At 33.5% G+C, this 20,740-nt stretch overlaps 1 protein-coding gene across 1 annotated transcript in view; it reads right to left on the bottom strand.

Annotated features, from left to right (window-relative positions):
• LOC135085950 (AT-rich interactive domain-containing protein 5B-like) overlaps nt 1–20,740 on the bottom strand; it is a 108,661-nt gene that overhangs the window by 46,329 nt on the left and 41,592 nt on the right. Inside the window, exon 3 of the mRNA XM_063980733.1 lies at nt 19,925–20,034. Coding sequence (XP_063836803.1) covers nt 19,925–20,034 — 110 coding nt within the window. The remainder of the gene's footprint in view (nt 1–19,924; nt 20,035–20,740) is intronic.

Genomic DNA, 20,740 nt, shown 5'->3' with positions numbered 1-20,740 from the left:
TCAAGAATAAGCATTCACTGTAATTTGAATCAATCAATTTCAATTTTAAAATAACAAAACAATACGACAATACTTTTCTTTGGTTCACCGTTTTGACTCAACTTACTTAATTAAATGAAATATTCTTGGACATTTCTTGATATTTTTTTTCAACTCTGTAAGCACATTTTTGGATTATGAATAAATTATTACTATTTTAAATTAATCTAACGCTAATGTTAACCACAAAAACTAATATTTAACACGTTTCATTAATTAGAAAACGATTAAACGATCAAAACACTAAAGTATTATTTGCGTCGAGTATCAAGAGGCGCGGTCGCGCTACACTCTCGGGATCCGACAACGCGCGACGCTTACGAAATGTCCTTACGCTTGTGTCGGAAAAGGACGTAGCTGGGTTTAGTCGAATTCCGATTTTGGTGATCTATTGAAAAAAACTAATTTTTATTTATACTACCTATTTAAAAAAACAGATTTTCGCAATTTGCAGTTTGTCTTAGTTTAGTTTTAATATTTTGACTTTAATTAATGCATTTATTGTGGTCACCAGGATAATGTGAGATGATAAAAACATAACCCTCCCTCTTTCTACCGGTTCTGGCGCAGTCGGGTAAAAAATAAAATATTCTTTATTTCATAATCCATTATAAAAATATGGGACTGTCTTTATTTTACTTTTTATTAGTTTTTATTAAATAAACTATTCATAGTTGAAGTCAGCCTATAAATAAACAACGATAACGTAAAAAAAACTTATCAGCATAGTCTTAAAACTGGATAAAAGTTGTGTTTTTCTTAAATTTCAATAACCTTTTACTGTTTACGCTAACATAGCGTCACCATAGTCGATTTTATATTAAGCACACATATTTAACGTAATAAATCCTCTACGAAACCATCAACAACAATTACCTTGAACTTGGCTGGTTACTTAAATGTCCAGTCCAAGGACAAATTTAATTTTATTATAATTTCGTGATTTTTCAATTGCCAGTTGCCACCTTGTGCGCGTGGCCCGCCGTAAGTAAAGCAAGCAAACGAAGCGGGCCGAGGGCACAGGGCTGACACAAATATCCTATTTACATTTTGTGCATCACTATTTTTTAATTTAATAAATAACAAATGTTATAAATAAATAAATATAAACTCAAAGGTGACTGACTGACTGACTGACATAGTGATCTATCAACGCACAGCCCAAACTACTCGATGGATCGGGCTGAAATTTGGAATGCAGGTAGATGTTATGACCTAGGCATCCGCTAAGAAAGGATTTTACGAAACTCCACCCCTAAGGGGGTAAAACTAGGGCTTGAATACCGGAATTCCGGAATTTCGTAACTCCGGAATTCCGGATAGGTTTTTTCCGATATTTCAATTCCGGAACTGAAGCCAATATCGTATTCCGATATTGAAATTTTTCATAAATTATTTTAAGTTTTCAAAATGATTTTTATCCAAATCGGTCCTTCTATAAGGAAGTCCTCGAGACAGTCATGTATTCGCAATTTTATTACTAATAGTATTAAAGAGGCGATAGAGAAGAATCAAAGCTCCAAAATGTTCGCAAGAGACAACTCTAGCAAAGCCAGCTGACGAAGCTAAAGACAGCGGACGGTAATGTAACATCAACAAAGGGTTCTGGGAGAGATCGAAAAGTTTTTATGGACAGCTATATACCACGGTCACCTAACCTGTTAATAGCTCAACCACAGGATAGTTCCACCAAGAGCTAAGCTAACTCGACAATATATCGAAGATATCCCGGACATCAGCCTATACGAGATTAGGATGGCTCTCATACAACTAAAAAACAACAAGGCACCGGGTGATGATGGAATAACCTCGGAGCTTCTGATCGCGGCGGGTGGAAAACCGATACTGAAAGTCCTTCAGAGACTCTGTAACTTCGTCTTCTCCAGGGAATAATGCCAGAGGCATGGAACAGAGGCGTAGTGGTGTTTTTCTTCAAGACAGGGGTAAAAGCCTTATTAAGGAATTACAGGCCCATCTGGGTTCTGAGTCATGTCTACAAGCTGTTTTTGAGAGTCATCACGAATAGTCTCGCGCGTAGGTTCGATGACTTATAGCCTCTCGAGGAAGCCGGTTATCGAAAAGGTTAACAGTACCATATACCACATCTATACGCTACGGCAGGTTATACAGAAGACCGAAGAGTCTAACTTGCCATTATGACTGGCGTTCTTGGACTATTAGAAGGTCTTTGAGCCTGGCTGAGCACGAGGGCGATTCTATATTACGTTATAATACGTCGAATCCAACTCGGCTGGGGAGCGTACGAGAAACTACATAACATCTTTTCAACCAAAACACCTCAGTACTCAAAGACGAAAGTCTACAATTAGTGAGTGTTACCAGTAGTGATGACATTATGTTTTGAAAACGTGGCCTCTCACTATAAATAGGCCTTATAATAAGCTCAAAGTTGCACAGCGTGCTATGAAGAGGGCTAATGCTCGGTGTTTCTTTTCGAGATCGAACCAGAAATGTGGAGATTACTACAGTCGCCTGACATAGCGGTCGGATTTGCAAGCTGAAGTGGCAATGGGCAGGGCACATAGTACGTAGAACAGACGGCCGATGGGACAAGGTCCTGAAGTGGATACCACATACGTGTACATGTTTGTCGGGTGGCGCTTTCTTTTTTTAACCAACTCCGGAACTAGTTCCGGAATTCCGGAGTTGAGTGCCCAATATCGGAAATCAGTTCCGGAATTGAAAACTATCCGATTTTGCAAGCCCTAGGTAAAACGCGTACGAAGTCGCGGGCGGCCGCTAGCTAGTTACAAATAAATATCTTTGGACTTTAGACGAGTTATGTAGTCCTAACTCCTAACTAATCATATCGTGTAGGTAAGTATTATTAACATTATAACTATTGTTTTTCTACACCTAAAATGTGAAATTATCGAGAAACGTTCTATTAAATGTAAAATTTACTTCTCGCTATCACAAACATTACTTATCAAAGATTACGAAACTAAGTTGATTAAACAAAAATTTCATAACATCAATGATTTCATTTTCCCCAAGATTCTTGGTAATACCTATGATCCATAAATTATAAATACAAAATTAAAAAGTATTTAAATAGGTAGTAAGGAAAAAGTGTGACAGGAATATTATAAAAGAAATAAGGAAGCTAATTATAATATTTATACCAGTAACCAGATTTCCTTTTCAGTCATACATCAGAGTTGAAAACTTCAATTTTAAAATGCATTCAACTTAAAATTCCAAATATTTAAATATTTTCTTACAAAATCTTTTTTCGTGCATTTTTTCTATAAAAAGCGGTTGACTGGTAGATAATGTAGACCCAGCATTAAGTCCTCCACTGTACAATATTTAAATGCAAAAAGATTAAATAATAATAAATAAAATCACGAATAATAATTATCTAAAAAACAAAATAAAATGCAATGTAATAATAATACTAAAGCTCGCGGCAGCCCTGGCCACAGCGAGTGTGCGCCGGCCGATATTTTTTCACCGCGCACAGAGTATAGTGGAGTCGCTACTGCAATTATAATTTTATTTTAAAACTTTATTGTAATTTATAAAAAATCGTTTTAAGACGAACATTTGCATGCTGTGTTATCATTTGGAAACCCTATTTATAGCAAACAATGAATTACAATTAGAATTTATTGTTGGACATTTTTCTGTGCGTTTCGTTTATTTTATTTTGACGGAAAGAAACAGCTTGCATCAAACCATTCTAGTGTTCTATGTAAAAACAACAGAAAATTATACACACGAAATAATTTTGTCATAAATCAACGGAATGAAGATTTATTAGAGCTGGATTTATATTTAGAAGTCTGAAATACCTATAAAAAAAACAGAATTAAACATGTTTAGTATTCAAAGATTTATTGGTAACTAGAATTAAATCCTACTAATGTATTAAATGCGAAAGTTTGTATGATGTTACTCTTTCACGCAAAAACTACTGAACGGATTTTGATGAAACTTTACAGTGGGTATTTTTGTTTATACGAGTACATCAGAATAACATAATTATTATCGGCTATAACGATCTGTGACAATTTTAATTTCATACGAGCAAAGCCGCAAGCAAAAGCTAGTTGAAAATAAAATCGAAATTATTTCAAATTGAGAAATTAAGTATTAGGAAGTTAAATGTTACATTTGTAATATTAATTAACACGCTGTAAAGACTGTAAACGTAACATTTGTTAAGTTTTCATGCACAATTAAACGTATTTATTTCGGTAAAACTTTTACTCATAATCGTGTATCATTTCGATTTTCTCTCATGTACGTAAGTGCAAGTAAGTGATTTCTTTAATAAAATATTTATTATACAATTATTTATATTGAAGGGTAAATAATAAAATACTAAGCAACTTTCTAGTTTTAATAAGTTCTAATTGTTTAGTGTTTTTTTATATTGAAATGTATTTTAGGTAGGAAATATTGTGAATTCAAATTAATCTTAATCAAAACTTTTATTTTATCAATAGATTAATGTCACACACATCTGCAAATTACAAATTCATCGAATAATTAAAAAAAATATTCGATGAATTTGTAAAAAACTTGAAAATAAACAACAAACAAAACTACTCCATAGAATTCGTTTGGAAGTAATATTGCTGTCTCGCTTCCACCTCGCCCCCCTCCCCCCGCGCAAGGGTTCAGTGCGTTGTGGTATGTAGCAGTTAGATAGCGCTAAGTAAGCGATTTTTAGTTTTTATTTAGATCTGTTACAAATACATAGTTTTAATTAAAGTAAAAGGGATACTATAATTTGCGTTGTTAACTTATGTTGATCCTAATATAAATAAATATTTCAATAATAATAAGTATCTAATAGAGATTTGCATGGATAGATTTATAAAAAAAAAACATTAATTTAAGTAAAAAAAATAGCGACATTAATAATATTAATATTTTTAATAAAATTTAATAAAAAAATACCTTTAAAAATTTAAAATACTGATTTCCGGCACAGTATTTTTTTCTTCTAATGCTTGATCAATATTTGACCAACGTTTAGCAGCATAAAAACTTTTTCCTCGCGAATAAGAACAAGTAATATACTTTTCCAACAAAAACTAATGTAACTGTCATAAATGATAAATTTTCAATCATAAGAAATTTAAAAAATACATAGCAATAGAAAAACTAACCTCCCACCCGGCTACATACCACACCGCGCGACCATGTGACCGTCGACGCCATTTTTTTTATAGTCGCAGCATTTTTTTTATTTAAATACTTATTACCTGCACAGTAGATAAATTAATATATATACTGTGTTACCTGCTTGCGAGATTACGCTGGATATGGATAACTTATATTTTAATTGTATAATATGGGAAAATAGTTTTTCATAGAGCTTTGGGTTTTTGGTGCAAGAAATGACGTGGTTTCAAGTTTTTTGTGGTTGGTTCAATCGGTGAAGTAGGTTTTCCTTGTTTTTATTTCCTCACTAAAGAGTTTTAGTTTAAAAATTTCTTAGTGTAAATTATGTTCATTTAAGCTTAGTTTGCGAGTTAGAAGCGCTGGATGCAGGCCGCTACCAATCGATCAACGTGGAAAGCATTAGGGGAGGTCTATGTTCAGCAGTGGACGTCCTATGGCTGAAATGATGATGAAATGATGATGATGAAATGATGATGATGATGATGATGATGATGATGATGATGATGAAGCTTAGTTTAGAGACTGGTTTTTGGGTTATCGAAAAATATTTTTATACCGGTATAAAAAAATACATAAAAACAGTTAAATAAAATGACAAAAAAAATCTATCAAGGTTACTTTTTATCCCAGTATAAAAAATCTAGTCAAATGTCCATTACTAACCTGGAAAATTTCATAACTCAAACAATTTAAACTTTATCGTCGTAACAGCAGTGCACAGTGCATAAAATGTTATCAATTGGGTCAAAACACACATAACTATTGTGTTTTGCACACGTATGACATTTAGGAAGTTTATACACTAAGTAAAATAAGCAATATTTAGATCTTTTGTATGAATCTCCTAACAAAGCGACTCACATTCGAATATTGATCCTCCTCCTTTTTAAAGGCGGTTAAAAACTACTCATAGATTTTGTCCTAGGATTGGTCTAAATATGTATTGAAATTAGACCAAGACCTCAAGTATGTTTGAGAATTAATCTAGTTTCAAGATTTTAGTAATTCAGACTCAAGACTTGAAAATCTTAGGAAATGTCGTTTAAAACTCAATCGAAACTCAAGATTTAAGTCTATACTTTTTTGAATTTGTATATTTAGACTAATCATAGCTTTAAATCTATTCCTAAGTCTAGATTTAACACCTAAATATCGTTTCTACGGTCGGTGTAGTCACGACTTTACAGAGCACCGTCAGTGCACACACCGCCTTAAGCCCGATATAGCCAGAGAAATTACCCCGATTGTATTGATATTTATGCCACTGAGACCCCTCGGGTCGCAACTCGGAAACGCCGATACCTACACAGGAAATTTTGTACGATACGAAATAAAATGCATTTTTGTTGTTGATAGTGGACTTTACGTTTGGTAATGTGCATTTATATCATTAGTAATGTTTTCGTCAAGTTTTCTTAATTGCAATTGGGTTACTAATTGATCTTCTTTTAGTAAAACATGGTATTTATAAAGTTAATACCTAATGTTACAAAGTACATAGTTCACAGTCACATTAATGCACTCAAAGAGTTGCAAAACTGGTTCCTAGTCATTGTCGCTTTTATGATCACTTTACAGAGTTGATAAGTAAATGTTAGTGGAACAAAGGTATAAAATGTCTGTTTTTCATACTAAGATATTCTTTCACATTAAAGTTCTAAAAACTCGCACCATAAAGTGTATAAGTTCATAATTTGAATTTTTTAATCATGAAACTTCACCTGTGCAAAGCTACGGGCAAAATCTAGTAAAATCATTAAGATAATTCAACTTAGCAGGATTTCGGTAAACAAATAAATAATTTAGAAACCGAGCTGCAACCCTACAACAGTCATCGGTCTAATATACGCACACAGGCAAAACTAATTTTACGGGCACAAACACAAACGAACATTTAACCACAAAGGAAAATCGATTTTAACCTTCCAGCAATACAGCCCAAATTCGCCTGCACAGGTTGTTCTATTAGTCTGTTTGAATTTGGAATCGCCGTAATGATATAAGCACATGGGTCGTGAGTCGAATCTTCCGAACCGTCCAAGCGATATTCAACCTTATCCTCCAAGATAAAAGGCAGAAAAAAATCTATACGACTTTAAAATTACATTCAAGCGGTTTTGGCCTTTATTTAAATAAGAAATTAAGTGGTCATTTGATTGTATAAATACAGCTGACGTAACTCGGTTATAAGTTTTTTTTCTTTGCGTATTTTTGAGGAGTATTTATTTTATCGATTTTAATCTATGGCCTATCTTTATGATTTGAGTATTTAACCGACTTCAAAAAAGGAGGAGGTTCTATGTTTGATTGTATGTATTTTTTATGTATATTCATTGATTTTTCCATATCATTATGACTTCATAGTGATATCGCTGATATGGGATTTTAAATCAATGAATTGACGTACTTACCTAATAATGTTTTTATCACTATGATAAAAAAAAATCATTTTACATGATAGATAACACTTTTTTACTTCAAATTCATTAATCATTTTATGAACACCTCTTGACCTTAAAATGTGCAATAAAGATTTAAACACATTAATAAATTAAAACTCAATCATATTCATCAAAAACCCAACCATTCGATTTTTTATATTGATTTACACCGAGAAGTTTCAATTTCAAACCAGTGGATTTTGAGTTTACATAATTTCTTTTTCAAAAGATTAAAAAAAAGAAGTTTATAGTGCCTATTATATTTTAAACAAAAAAAACGTTTTTAAAAAAACTGCGCTTCTATAAGCAACAATTTTTTTATTCGTTTTTAATGTATTTTTAATTAAAATGGAACGAAACGAGTTCTAGATGTTATTATAGAAATACTATCAAGATCAAATAAGCGATAGAGACTTGTGTAAAGTTATTTATAAGATAAATCAATCAAACTATAATAGTATATTACTTGAGTATAAAGATACCTTTGGACTGACTGACTGACGTAGCGATCTGTCAACGCACAGCCCAAACCACTGGACGGATCGGGCTGAAATTTGGCATGCAGGTAGATGTTATGACGTAGGCATCCGCGAAGAAAGGATTTTACGAAACTCCACCCCTAAGGGGGTAAAACGGGATCCACGCGTACGAAGTCGCGGGCGGCCGCTAGTTTTAAATAAACTAGGTTTTCGTGGGGCAAGCTAAGAATATTTGGCACGTGTGTGTGCTGAATGTGTGTTGAAAAAGGCCTAATATAATAAATATTTTGATTTTATTTCATTTTCTCCGCACTTTGCGTGAATATCCCCTTTCAAAAACCGGGATAAAAACTATCCTTTGTTTTTCTCGTTTTTTTCTTCATAACTCACATTTTTATTGTGAACAATTTTAATAAGATTTTTAGTTACCTGGATATGCTGTCGTCTATACCCAATGATATTATATAAAAATTTAATACAAAAGGACTTGGATCGTTTGCTTCAGTACTATAGGCAAAATAATATAACTGTCAATGCAGGTAAGTGTGAGTGTATAACATTTACGCGGAAACCAAAGCCGGTCACACACAGTTATCACTTCGATGGAGTAGAAATCAGTCGAAAACTAAATGTAAGGGATCTAGGCGTGTATTTCGATCATAAAATGATACTATCCGACCATATTGAATATGTTATCGGCAAAGCTTACAAAAATCTGGGTTTTGTTCTTCGCATCTGTAAGCCATTCTCAGATATCGATGCAATCAAAATGGTGTATTTTGCATACGTTAGAAGTGTCTTGGAATATGCTGGTTCCGTATGGTCTCCGCAATACAAAGTTTACAAAAACCGTCTTGAACGAATTCAAAAAATATTTATAAATCACCTCAACTTTCGCTGTCGTAATAGCATTAGTAGTTACACAGAAAGCTGTATTGAGCATAACCTCTTATCTCTGGAGCACAGGCGTGTTGTCCTGGACATGGCTTTGTTGTCCGATGTAGTGAATAGCAGGATTGACTGCCCGGACTTGGTCTCGATGATCACGTTTCGTACTCCGAAATATCGCACCCGCAACGTATCTTTGTTGGATACTCCCCAGCACTATACAAATTACAATCGAAACTCAGTCTTGTCGCGACTTGTTAGTGCATTCAATAAACAATTTGCACACATCGACCTTTTTGCAAGTACTAAATTTACAGTTAAAAGGGACGTCATTAAGGCACTCAGAAACCATTGACTATTATTGACGCAATGAATTGCTTCTTTGTGAGTTTTTGTTATTTTTAATTATTATTATTTTTTAACATCTTTTATTCATATTTTTTCCCAACAACAATGTACTTTTATAAAAAGGGAAACCTTTCATTGGCTATACTATCAGTCTAAATCTTATAACTAATATTTTCAATGTATCGCTGTTGGTTTCTATAAAATAAATAAATAAATAAAAAACAAAAGCAGATATGTTATAAGCGCTCGCGCTGTGAATACTCAAATACGTCCCAATTGGGACGTCTTGTGTTTAGTCTTCGTGTGGCCTGCGTTGTGCGCAATCGCGTGTACCACACCGTAAGTTCCTGTGTTCTTACCAAAATAAATAAAAAATGCCATCGTGTGTGTTTCGAAAGTGTACCAATTATGACTCTAAAGTAAACAAAATACAAGGGATCTCTTACCACATGTGATTATGCAAAATTATTTAGTATTTATATTTTCAATTATTTATGCAAACAATCAAGACGCCATACGCCATGTTCAAGTTAAGAAAGAGAAAGCGATCTTGTTTTGACGTTAGAGCGATAAGGATGCGTGCGCTGCGGACATAGATTAGTTAGTGCAGAATCGTTAAAACTATAGCTATCTCTTTCATTTGCGTGCTATTTCGTATCTTTTGTTTCACTTATCAGTTACATTTGTCAATGTGTGCAATTTGGAATAGCTCGGCACGGATTAAAATCGTAATTTCTATGAACGTAACATATCTATAGTTCTATAATATCATTGTCTATACCTAAGTGTAGAGTAAAAAAAAAGCGTTAAATGAGTTTCAAGTGAACACTTTTTACTGCATTTACCTGTCAATGCCAACGTAATTAACTTTTTTCGACAAATCAAAAGTAAATTAAGTAGGCGATACGTTAAATAGTTTTTTTTAACAAAAAAATTGGTAGTTCAGCAAAATGGTATTTATATTGACGTCATACGTCAATTTGGGTTAATTTGATTGATTATTATTGTGATTATTTTTATTTATTTGAAATAGGTATACAAACAGTTTGCAGTCTAGCTAGGCTTCATTGGAAAAAAAGTGTTAATAAATTATATTTTACTCTATCATGAATATTTTTTATACCAGGATAAAAGTAATGTCTATTCCCATTGAAAATGCAATAAGTAATTTTCAAACGACTCCAAGAAGTTTTAAACAAATTTTATCCTGGGATAAAAATTATCCCTGTTGAAAATTAAACGTCATTACTTTGCCGTCATCGCCTAAGGACCGCCATTCATCTAAAACCAGTTTGGTTTGTCGCATGACAGTAACGTCACGGGTCACATGCCACTTTCTACTGGTGAAGGCGTGTCCTCAGTGTTAGCGACAAGTTAACAAACAAATAAAAAATATTTTGTTTAAAATCAATTTAAAAAAATGCCTAAATAGTTCTAGTTTCTGTTATAACATATCAGTTTTTGTGTAGGCGCAAAAGCAAGAGTATATCTGTATAGTTTGGTTCCCCAGCAGAGTTGAATAGAACCACCCCCACTCGTCTCGTCGATGTCGTAAAAGGTACTAAGGAAGGGACAAATATGCGAACAGCAGGCTTCCCCAATCTGTCAGGCCAGCGTCTTTAAGATAATTACTATAAACAGTATCTGTCTGTCAATCAAAAATCAATTTTCGTCATAAGACCGGTATCATACAAAAATTTTGGATATAACTTAATGTTAACCTTTTAACCTTCAATTATGTGAATTTAAATAAGTACCTACAAACTTACAATACAATGTAATTTATTATTATAACTCATAAAAGTAAAATATCTTTATTAAAATCATTAACATTAAGCAAGCTTATGGATATCACTACACTATGTTGCATTGCTGCATCGATACATTAAAAATACCTAGAAACTAACTTCTTTATAAAATTAAAAACATTTATGTACCTACATAGTTTTTCCTATTGAATGCTAAGGAGACACTCTGACTTAACATTGGTTCATTTGACCCGATTACCCGACTGCGCCAAAAGGAGGGTTATGTTTTTGAATTGAGCTTGAGTGTGGTCATATTCCACTCAAGTATGAATTTAACATGAAAAGTTCATACTTTATTAGAGCCAAAAAACTCAGATGAGAAAGCAACTGCAGCCGGGCTAGGATGCCCGCCGTGATAAAACTTTATCGATGATTTTAGACGACAAAAGTATGGGTTTATCGCTAAAAAGTAGGCCTACTGGCCAGTGTTAAAAAGAGACCCAACACTTGAGACTTTTATTTTTATTAATAAGCATAAAGGTTATATTATAAATATTGTATTGTAATATTTGTCAAAAAGTGAATAGCAATGTCAGAATTTCACTTACACAAAACAATGTGTGCATAAGTGTTATTAGAACAAAAGAAGAATATTTACCAATACTGACTGTCCTTTACGTTAATATGCAAGGTCAACAACAATAAAAAATAATAATGTATGTAACATTTTAACATTTCAATTTCACTCTGTTTTTTTATCTATACTTATAATAAATCTGTAGAGAGGTCAATTCTGTACATGAAATATATTTTCAAAATAACTATCAGGGGGTGATTAGTGATCGATACTGATGCCAAAAATGCAATCAGTAAATTTTTTGTCTGTCTGTCTGTCTGTCTGTCTGTCTGTCTGTCTGTCTGTCTGTATGTTCCTTATAGAAACAAAAACCACTTGACGGATTTTAACGAAACTTGGTACAATTATTCTTCATACTCCTGGGCAGGTTATAGGATACTTAGGAATTCCCACGGGAACGGGAATTAGCGGGAAAATCCTTTTGTACGAAAAATCTAAACCGCTTTAGTTAGACGCTTGAAATTTGGCATGCAGGTACCTTAGTAAACTTAAAGCTTAGTTACAACAGGATATTGCAAAATTCCTATGGGAACGGGAGTTAGTGGGAAAAAACATTTGTATGAAAAAATCTAAACCGCGTAAGATATACTCTTGAAATTTGGCATGCAGGTACCTTAGTAAACTTAAAGCTTAGTTGCAACAGGATATTGCTAAATTCCCACGGGAACGGGAGTTAGCGGGAAAAAACATTTGTATGAAAAAATCTAAACCGCGTAAGATAGACTCTTGAAATTTGGCATGCAGGTACCTTAGTAAACTTAAAGCTTAGTTACAACAGGATATTGCAAAAATCTCACGGGAACGGGAGTTAGCGGGAAAAAACATTTGTATGAAAAAATCTGAACCGCGTAAGATAGATGAAGGGGGGGTAAAACGAGATCCACGCGCACGAAGTCGCGGGCGGCCGCTAGTTGCTAAATAATTTTGTATATTTGTAAAAATATTTTTATACCAGGATAAAAACTATCCCTCCGAACAACTCATGGAGTAATAAAATTATATCAAAATGGTTTTATCTTTATAATGGTAATTTATATAAATATTAATAGACCTTGTAGACTAGTAGGTAGGCTCTTGCATAATAAATATTACTACTCCAAAAACATTAATTAACAACTAAACAATTAACTAAACTACGTCAGTCAAACTAAACTGTTTTAACAGCTGATCAAGTGACCTCTGACGTCATAGACAAATAGACAATTTGACAAAACTTAACATTCATTCAACTATAAAATGATTTTTAGATAGATTTTATAGGTACTTCCTCCTACTGTTTTGTATGGATTTCTGGATGTTAACATGTTTGTTACTCTTTCACGCAAAAACTACTGAACGGATTTTGATGAAACTTTACAGTATTATAGTTTATAACCCAGAATAACATAATAATAATTTATGACGATCTGTGACAAACTAAACTTTTACGCGGGTGAAGCCGCGGGCCTAAGCTAGTACTGTCTTAAGTATACTTAGTTGTCGTCAAAACTGAACCGACCCAGCTATGATATTGTCAAGAGGGCGCTACTATCAATAATACTGGAATATTTGTTCCGACTTTTGCCACGTTAGACAACCTTAGACATTTACAGGAGGGCACTTATCAAAACTGGGTTATTAATTCCTATTTTTGCCACTTGAAGTTTCAGAATAGTTTGACTTTAACAGCTGATTGAATGACCTGACTCTGACGTCACAAAGAATAGACAACTTGACAAAACTTAATATTCAAATGTTGGTATCATTAAAAATATAATCGCGCGGTTGGCAGCCCTGGCCGCCGCGTCACTGGCTCACTGGTAAATAATTGCTTAACTGAGAATCCGTGGAGTCGAAACGGATTTAGAGTTTTTATTCTAAAAATAGATAAAATCGATATTTTTACATGATTGAAATAGATTTTGATAGATAGATATTTTCTTATAACGTCTGACACGAAATTTGTGAGTTGTTGTGACCTTTTAGTTGTTAAAAACAACATGATAGTAAAAGATTCAGTCAGAAATAAATACAGAAAATTATACTGAAAGTAAAATAAAATAACATAATATTTTAGTAACTATTTCAATAGATCCAAAATCCACGCTGGTGCATATTATACACATTTCAACGAATTATTCGCAAATATACATAATAGAAATGTGTATTTTTTTACTTATACAAAATGACATCTTCGATTTTTGGTTAAAACATGTACCGAGGTACAAATACTAATCACTTTAATATTAAAAATGTGAAATACAATTATTATTTCAAACACAAATCTTACTTGATGCAATCACTATCATTGTCCAATTAAATAAAACAATAAACGATGTTTGTTTTTTAATGACGGAATGTTTGTCAGTTTATTATTCCTGTACTGAATGAGTTAACACAAGACACTGTTATATTACTGCAGTTTATAAATATTTCAATCTATGTATACTAATATCTATATGGACTAATAATTAAATGCGAAAGTAACTCTGTCTGTCTTGCTTTCACGCTAAAACCATTGATCCGATTTAGATGAAATTTGGCATAGAGATTGAGTCCCGGGAAAGGACATAGGATAGTTTTTTATCCCGGTTTTTGAAACAGGGACGCGTGCGATCTAGTTTTTCTGTGACAGACAAAATTCCACGCGAGCGAAGCCGCGGGGGGAAAGCTAGTTAATAATAAATATCAGATTATAGTAGATAATTATGTAAATTGAGTAATAAATGTATAATGTGGAGACTAGACTATGTAGAACATAGATAAATTGATTCCTGGTGTTTATTTAATTTAAATTAAATTAATTATGCAAACAGTGATTACAGATTAGAAATTAACAGCAAATTACATTAGGTTGAATGAACTTCAACTATATTTTATCGGTTTTAATTAAAATAAACAATAATGTAAAATAATTGAGTATTCTAAATATTAAGCTAATGATTTGATTAAACGATGCAGTTAAATGACGATAAATTAATTATGTACTATGTTAAATACTGATTAAATATTCGATGATTTATTTGAATTTAAAATTTATAACAATACATGTAAATACATAATTATTACATGAAAATATTTTTTTCATAAAAATTCACTTTAGGGGGACTTTCAAGTCACGAATCCCTGTTTTAACAGAAAAACCTAAATATATAAACTACTACAAAATATAAAATTCCTAGACCTACAATGTAAACAATAAGTTTAAAAGTAAACAATTTGACCTTTTGTTTTACAGTTACCTGTCACCTAAACAACAAGTTTGAGAAACGTAGAAGTACATAGCTGCTTATCGACATGGATATTTAAAAACCGTGTTCTGTACCAATGACTTACAATGTACGATTATTATTACTTTCTGTACAAGTGAGCGCGAAATATATATTTATTTGTCTATTAAGATAACAGTTCTTGCTTTAAAGCTAGATCAAAGTCCGAACCAAAGGCTCGTTTCCACCGCAGTCAAGTTTTGCTGGATCCAGTAATACAGGATGACGAAAGTAATTTATGATCTGTGATTAGCTTTAAATTAATATTGAAATTAACCAATCAGACTTGAAGGTGAGATGCAGGCTGCAGCCAAGGGCTTCTATTAAAAAAATGCAGTCAATAATTAAAATCAATGACTAATTTTTACACTGTAATTAACACACCTTGTTTAAAACATAGGTAAATATTTGATAATCCTCAAAAATGATTGATGTTTTATTTCATTCAAGCAAAGCATATTTCAGAATAATTTATAATGAAAGACCATAATAAACAAATACAACAGCTCTTCCAATAAAAATATCAAAAAATAATGACCGCTGAGTCCAAAATAATTATCACTTAGTTAATTCATTCATCAGTGAAATTATCGCAGCGATCACAAAACTGTTGCATTCGACTGTACTAAAGCAGTCCGGTGCGTTATCAGTTATTTACACAGGGAATGAACCCGCGATAACGCGCTCAAATACCTACGTGCAGGCTGGCAGTGTTTCTCAAACTTGCTGGTGATAAACAAAATGCTAAAAAATGCAAGTTTGTTTTTTTATAAAAGGCGATGTCAAAATTTTATGGGTACACAACTAAAGTACCAACAAAACATGAACCTAACCTGCTTTAAAGTTGGTTTATGGTTTTTTTTAATTTATTCTCGACTGTAGGAACATGACCGTCTATAATTTACTAAAGACAAAATGGAGGATTCGGCCTACTATATTAAAATAGTAGAAACGTCAAGCCGTGAGTACATAATGTAACTCATTAATAAACGTCGCGTTAAGACCCGTGTCTTACTATTTTAATTAAACAAAGAATTTACCAAAACGATAACCCCGTTTCCTTAAAAAAAAACGAAAGGGCGTGCGTAAGTCTGAGGCAGTTTATTTTTTCAATCGATAAATAATGTTCTAATAAACGATAAGAGATGATTAGAACTAATTACATCACTATCTATGTTTCTTATCATAATAATTAATAGGAAGTTGCTATCGATTCACTGACTTAGTTATTTTATTTATGTTATATTGAATTATGGAATATTATTTAATTTATAATTTTGATAAAATTAAGAAAATACCCCAATGATTAAGGAACCTTACTTTGAGTTGATATTTTAACATTATTTCAATTAGATGCAAAAACAAATAAAAAATATTGAACATTTCGTACAATGTAATTCATTTACACGTTAAAAAATTTAATTGCATTTTTTTTTAATAATAGGCATAGTGCGCAAAATATTATAAAATTGATATTCCAAATTCTAGATACATTTTAAGTAAAATCAAATAGATTACTTAAATTGTGTCGTTAAATTATATGTTTCGTGTGTTTTCCGATAAAAACTATCCATTTTTCACTAAAACCCTCTTATCTATGCTGCCTTTATTCAAATTAAAATGCATTTTAAATTTAATTGTAATAAAAAAAAATATTCCACGGCGACTCAACTGCACCTCTGTTCTGAAGTCGTCACATGGCGCGTCGCAGAGCGAATGTATTGTGTACCGGAGTTAACGGTCTTGGTACTTGCTATTATTATTACTTTTAAATTACTTCAGGTTTTCAAAAAATAAATGGTAAATATTTTTAAAGAGTAGAGTTTTTAAGAAACTAATTTAATTTTGTAGTGAACAAAGTATCTTTTAGTAATAATTACTATAATTTTATAGCTAAGCTAAATGCTTATGTTAGAGTAGAGGTCGGGTGATAGGTTATCTTAATAAATTAAGTATCAATTATTACCGTTATTTTTATACGATAATAGATAATAAGAATAATAACATCAAACTATTTAATTGTTCCCATTTGTTAACTGTTTCCTGTTTACGTAAAGTCTCACGAATGAAATAGCGTTGATAATTATACTTAACAATTTATTATTCTAAATTATACTCGACTAACAGTACTCGTGATTTACAAAAATTCAAACTAAAAATAGGCATTGAATTCCTTCATACCCTTATCTCTACAGTGATAAGATACTATTGAATTACACTGCAATAAACTTACAATGTTTCATTCACAAGTCAAATTACAATTTAAATTAAAATTGTTAACAATCCTAAAAATACATTAAAATATTCTCAAAAATTCAAACAAAGAATAATAATCAACAAATACTCAAAATCTTTTGCGCGCGCTACAAAAATCCCATAGCGTTCAACAAAAATTGTTAACAATCCTAAAAATACATTAAAATATTCTCAAAAATTCAAACAAAGAATAATAATCAACAAATACTCAAAATCTTTTGCGCGCGCTACAAAAATCCCATAGCGTTCAACAAAATTACTCTTCGCACTACCCAAGCGATTCCCGCCGTTATTGCGACCGCACAACGTCCAATTCAGCTTGCATCCTGCAGCATAGGTATTGCCGTATGGTCCAAGGAAAATTTATATTGGATCGTAAATAAAATGATTTTTAAAATTAAGCTGGAAGTGTGTGTTATGGGTTTTTATGGCGAGATTATTATAATAAAGTGGGAAGGTTCCTGTAGGAAGGTTCGTTTTCAATGTATTTTGCATAGATAAAGATTAAAAACTGTGAATTGAGCAGAATAGTTAAGATAAATGTGTGTCACCACCACCAGAACAAAATAAATACCATCATAGACTGCATATCACTTAACATCAGGTGCGACTGCGGTCAAATACCTGCCTTGTTCTGCATAAAAAAGGTTTTATTTTGTTGAGTTACGTTTAAATTTTTAACTAAGATTTGCACTCGATTTCGAAAAAAAGAAGCCTGAGTAAATTTTGCCTATTTCTCTAAAATGATGTTTCATCAAAATCCGCTCGCTCATTTTAGTGTGAAGAGTGAAGTAACAACAAAATCCAACCTTACAAATTGCGATGCAAATGCAATACTAAAAATGTCATTACTAAACAATAACAGTGACATAATAATAATTAATGACTCATCGACAGACGGTGAATCAAATACCTCATACTTATCATTATGTTTCAAACAAACTTGAGTTCTAACATAATCAAACAGAACACAAATTCCTGTGTCACATTTTTGTAAAGTAGGTCAAAAAGTCAATACTTCTAAGAATCGCTACCGCAAGTAAACTCGCTATCGCTTGTGTTTCCCGCCAAATCCTACCCGTAATTTCATCCATGAAAATAGTTGGCGTTACCAAATAGGGATTAGAAAGAGACGGCGCGACGAACCGCTCAAGTGCGAGCGGGACGGCAACGCGCACTTCGCACCGCACTCAATTTTTGAGGTTTCCGCGCGATGTTTGTGTTCTTTTTTTAAAGTTTTCGATAATAGATTAAAGAGGTGACATGATACTGCACATTTATTTTTAAATTACTTTGAGTTTTGTTACAAGGAGTCGACATACACGTTATTATTGACCTTTATGATCGATTTGGCCAGATAACGTCTCCTCTAAACAAAATTGCTTACAAAAATAGGAATACATTAATTACCTACCTAATGAAGTCACGATTTTTACTTATAGTATTTGCTAGCTTAAAGCCTGCGGGTTTGTCTGCATACTTTTAGGAAATATCACATCACATAAAGACTTTTCATCTTGTGCGATCAAGTGGTCGTAAAATCTAAACTACCTAAATTGCTTAAGAAATTCTTTATTTCCAACCAAAATCATTTAAACATAAAGCCTCCAACTTGAATGGCTTCTATAATACAAACTTTCAACCCCATTTCAAACCCTTTTGCATGTTTTTTTGCCACAAAAAGTACCTCATATCCTTTTCCATTGTCCAATGTACCTCTACACCAAAATTCATCAAAATCGGTTCAGCGGTTACACCGTGAATACGTGACAAACATACATAATTAATTATTCACATTATGTAAATGCTTAATTAATACACTACTAACTCGTAATAATTGATCATGATGATTTGATATCATTAATTCTCTAAGTTTGAAATCATCCAAATTGGCAACCACATCAAACAACTGTGATATTTATTTGATTAATAAATCATGCTGACAAACTGGTTTCGATGGAACGGGTCAGCCATGTTTGTTTATATTCATGGCTTATTAAACCACAGAATAGCGTGTGCGGGTTCGAACCTCGCCGGGAGCAAAACAATAAACTTCACACCATATTGGTAACTAGCTGGTCCGGCGAGTTTCGTTTCTATGTTCATGAGAAATAATGTACGATTCAAATGGTGAAAGAATTTTTCAAATCGGTCCAGTACTTTTGGAGCCTATTCAATGTAAACAAACAAAGAAATCTTTCCTATTTAAAATTTAGTGTACACTAGCTTTTGCACGCTGCTTCGTGCTCGTGATATTCGGTGACAGTTTGACATTACTGTCAAAACGCTCCTGTGCCTTGGTTTTGCGGTCAAGCTGTAGATCCTGGCTACACAGGAGTTGCAGTGGGAACGAGAGGCGAGAATGGTTTGTCCCTTTTTTCCATCGGGAAACGCTTTGCGCATACCCACAGGCCAATGGCGACGGTCAGTGGGTTATGTGGGACTATCGGGCGAGCCTGGAGATATGCCCACTAAAACCCGACGGTATCCTCCGGGGTCATTGAAACAGAACCGCGAATTCGTCCGCAGCTTCGTCTCAAAGAATGGTTTGCTACGCGGCGTTTCTTCTCGGTACTTGCTTGCTCATCTTGGTTTCAAAAAGGTTTCAAAACACTAGTATTTCTTGGGAAATGCGAAATCTCTGTCAAAATTAAATTAAGACTAGAAGCTGTTTTCTTACCTCTCCATGCTGGCTTCGACCGTCAGGAGTGTTCTCTGGCAGGAAGTACAGTCGGAGGCTGACCAGGGTCTGGCCGGAGATCCTGTCGGTCCACAGCAGTTGGAGTTCACCTGGAAGGAAGGCTGTGATCAGTTTCCATGAAGAAGAAGGAAATATTGGGGTTACTTAAGTCAATGTTTCGGCAATTGGAAGAAAGATATCCTCAGAAGAATGATTGGGGCTTGTGTTCCAACGGGTTTTTTGCAGGATCCCGTATACTGGTCCCGCAAAATCACAACAAATGACTGTGTTTTCACCTGACAGTACGGCCTCTGCAGTCTAGTGGTAAGACCACCTGCTTCAGACGCAGAAGTCCCGGGTTCGATTCCCAGTGGGGGCAGATTTTTCTGTTCGGTTTTGTTGGTGGTAGGGCTTGTTCTAAGTCCGCCTGGCTAGCTACCACCATCTTACCTAAGTCTGTCGCCATAACAACAATGTTAACAGCATTGTTGTGTTCCGGCAGTTAGAGGTAAGATAGCCAGTTCCTCCGTGGTTGAGGATTCCGGGTGAAGCTCGCTTCCACCTTCGGCCTGATCGTCACTTACCATCAGGTGAGATACAGGCCAAGAGCTTCCTCGTTGTGGATAAAAAAAAGTCCGAAAAACTGGATTTCCGTGAGAATGAGCGATTACTTTGTTGTTGAGGATTTCGGGTGAAGCTTGCTCTACCTTCGGCCAGATCATCATTCATCATTTTCCATCACATGAGGTGCAGGCTAAGAGCTTCCCCATTAAAAAAGAGGTGAGAATATTCCCGTAAACACTGGTCGTTATTATC

Source organism: Ostrinia nubilalis, chromosome 30 (genome assembly GCF_963855985.1).
Source record: "Ostrinia nubilalis chromosome 30, ilOstNubi1.1, whole genome shotgun sequence".
Classification (NCBI taxonomy): domain Eukaryota; kingdom Metazoa; phylum Arthropoda; class Insecta; order Lepidoptera; family Crambidae; genus Ostrinia; species Ostrinia nubilalis.
The sequence above is the reverse complement of the archived record's forward strand: the minus strand, read 5'-3'. Positions and strand labels throughout refer to the sequence as shown.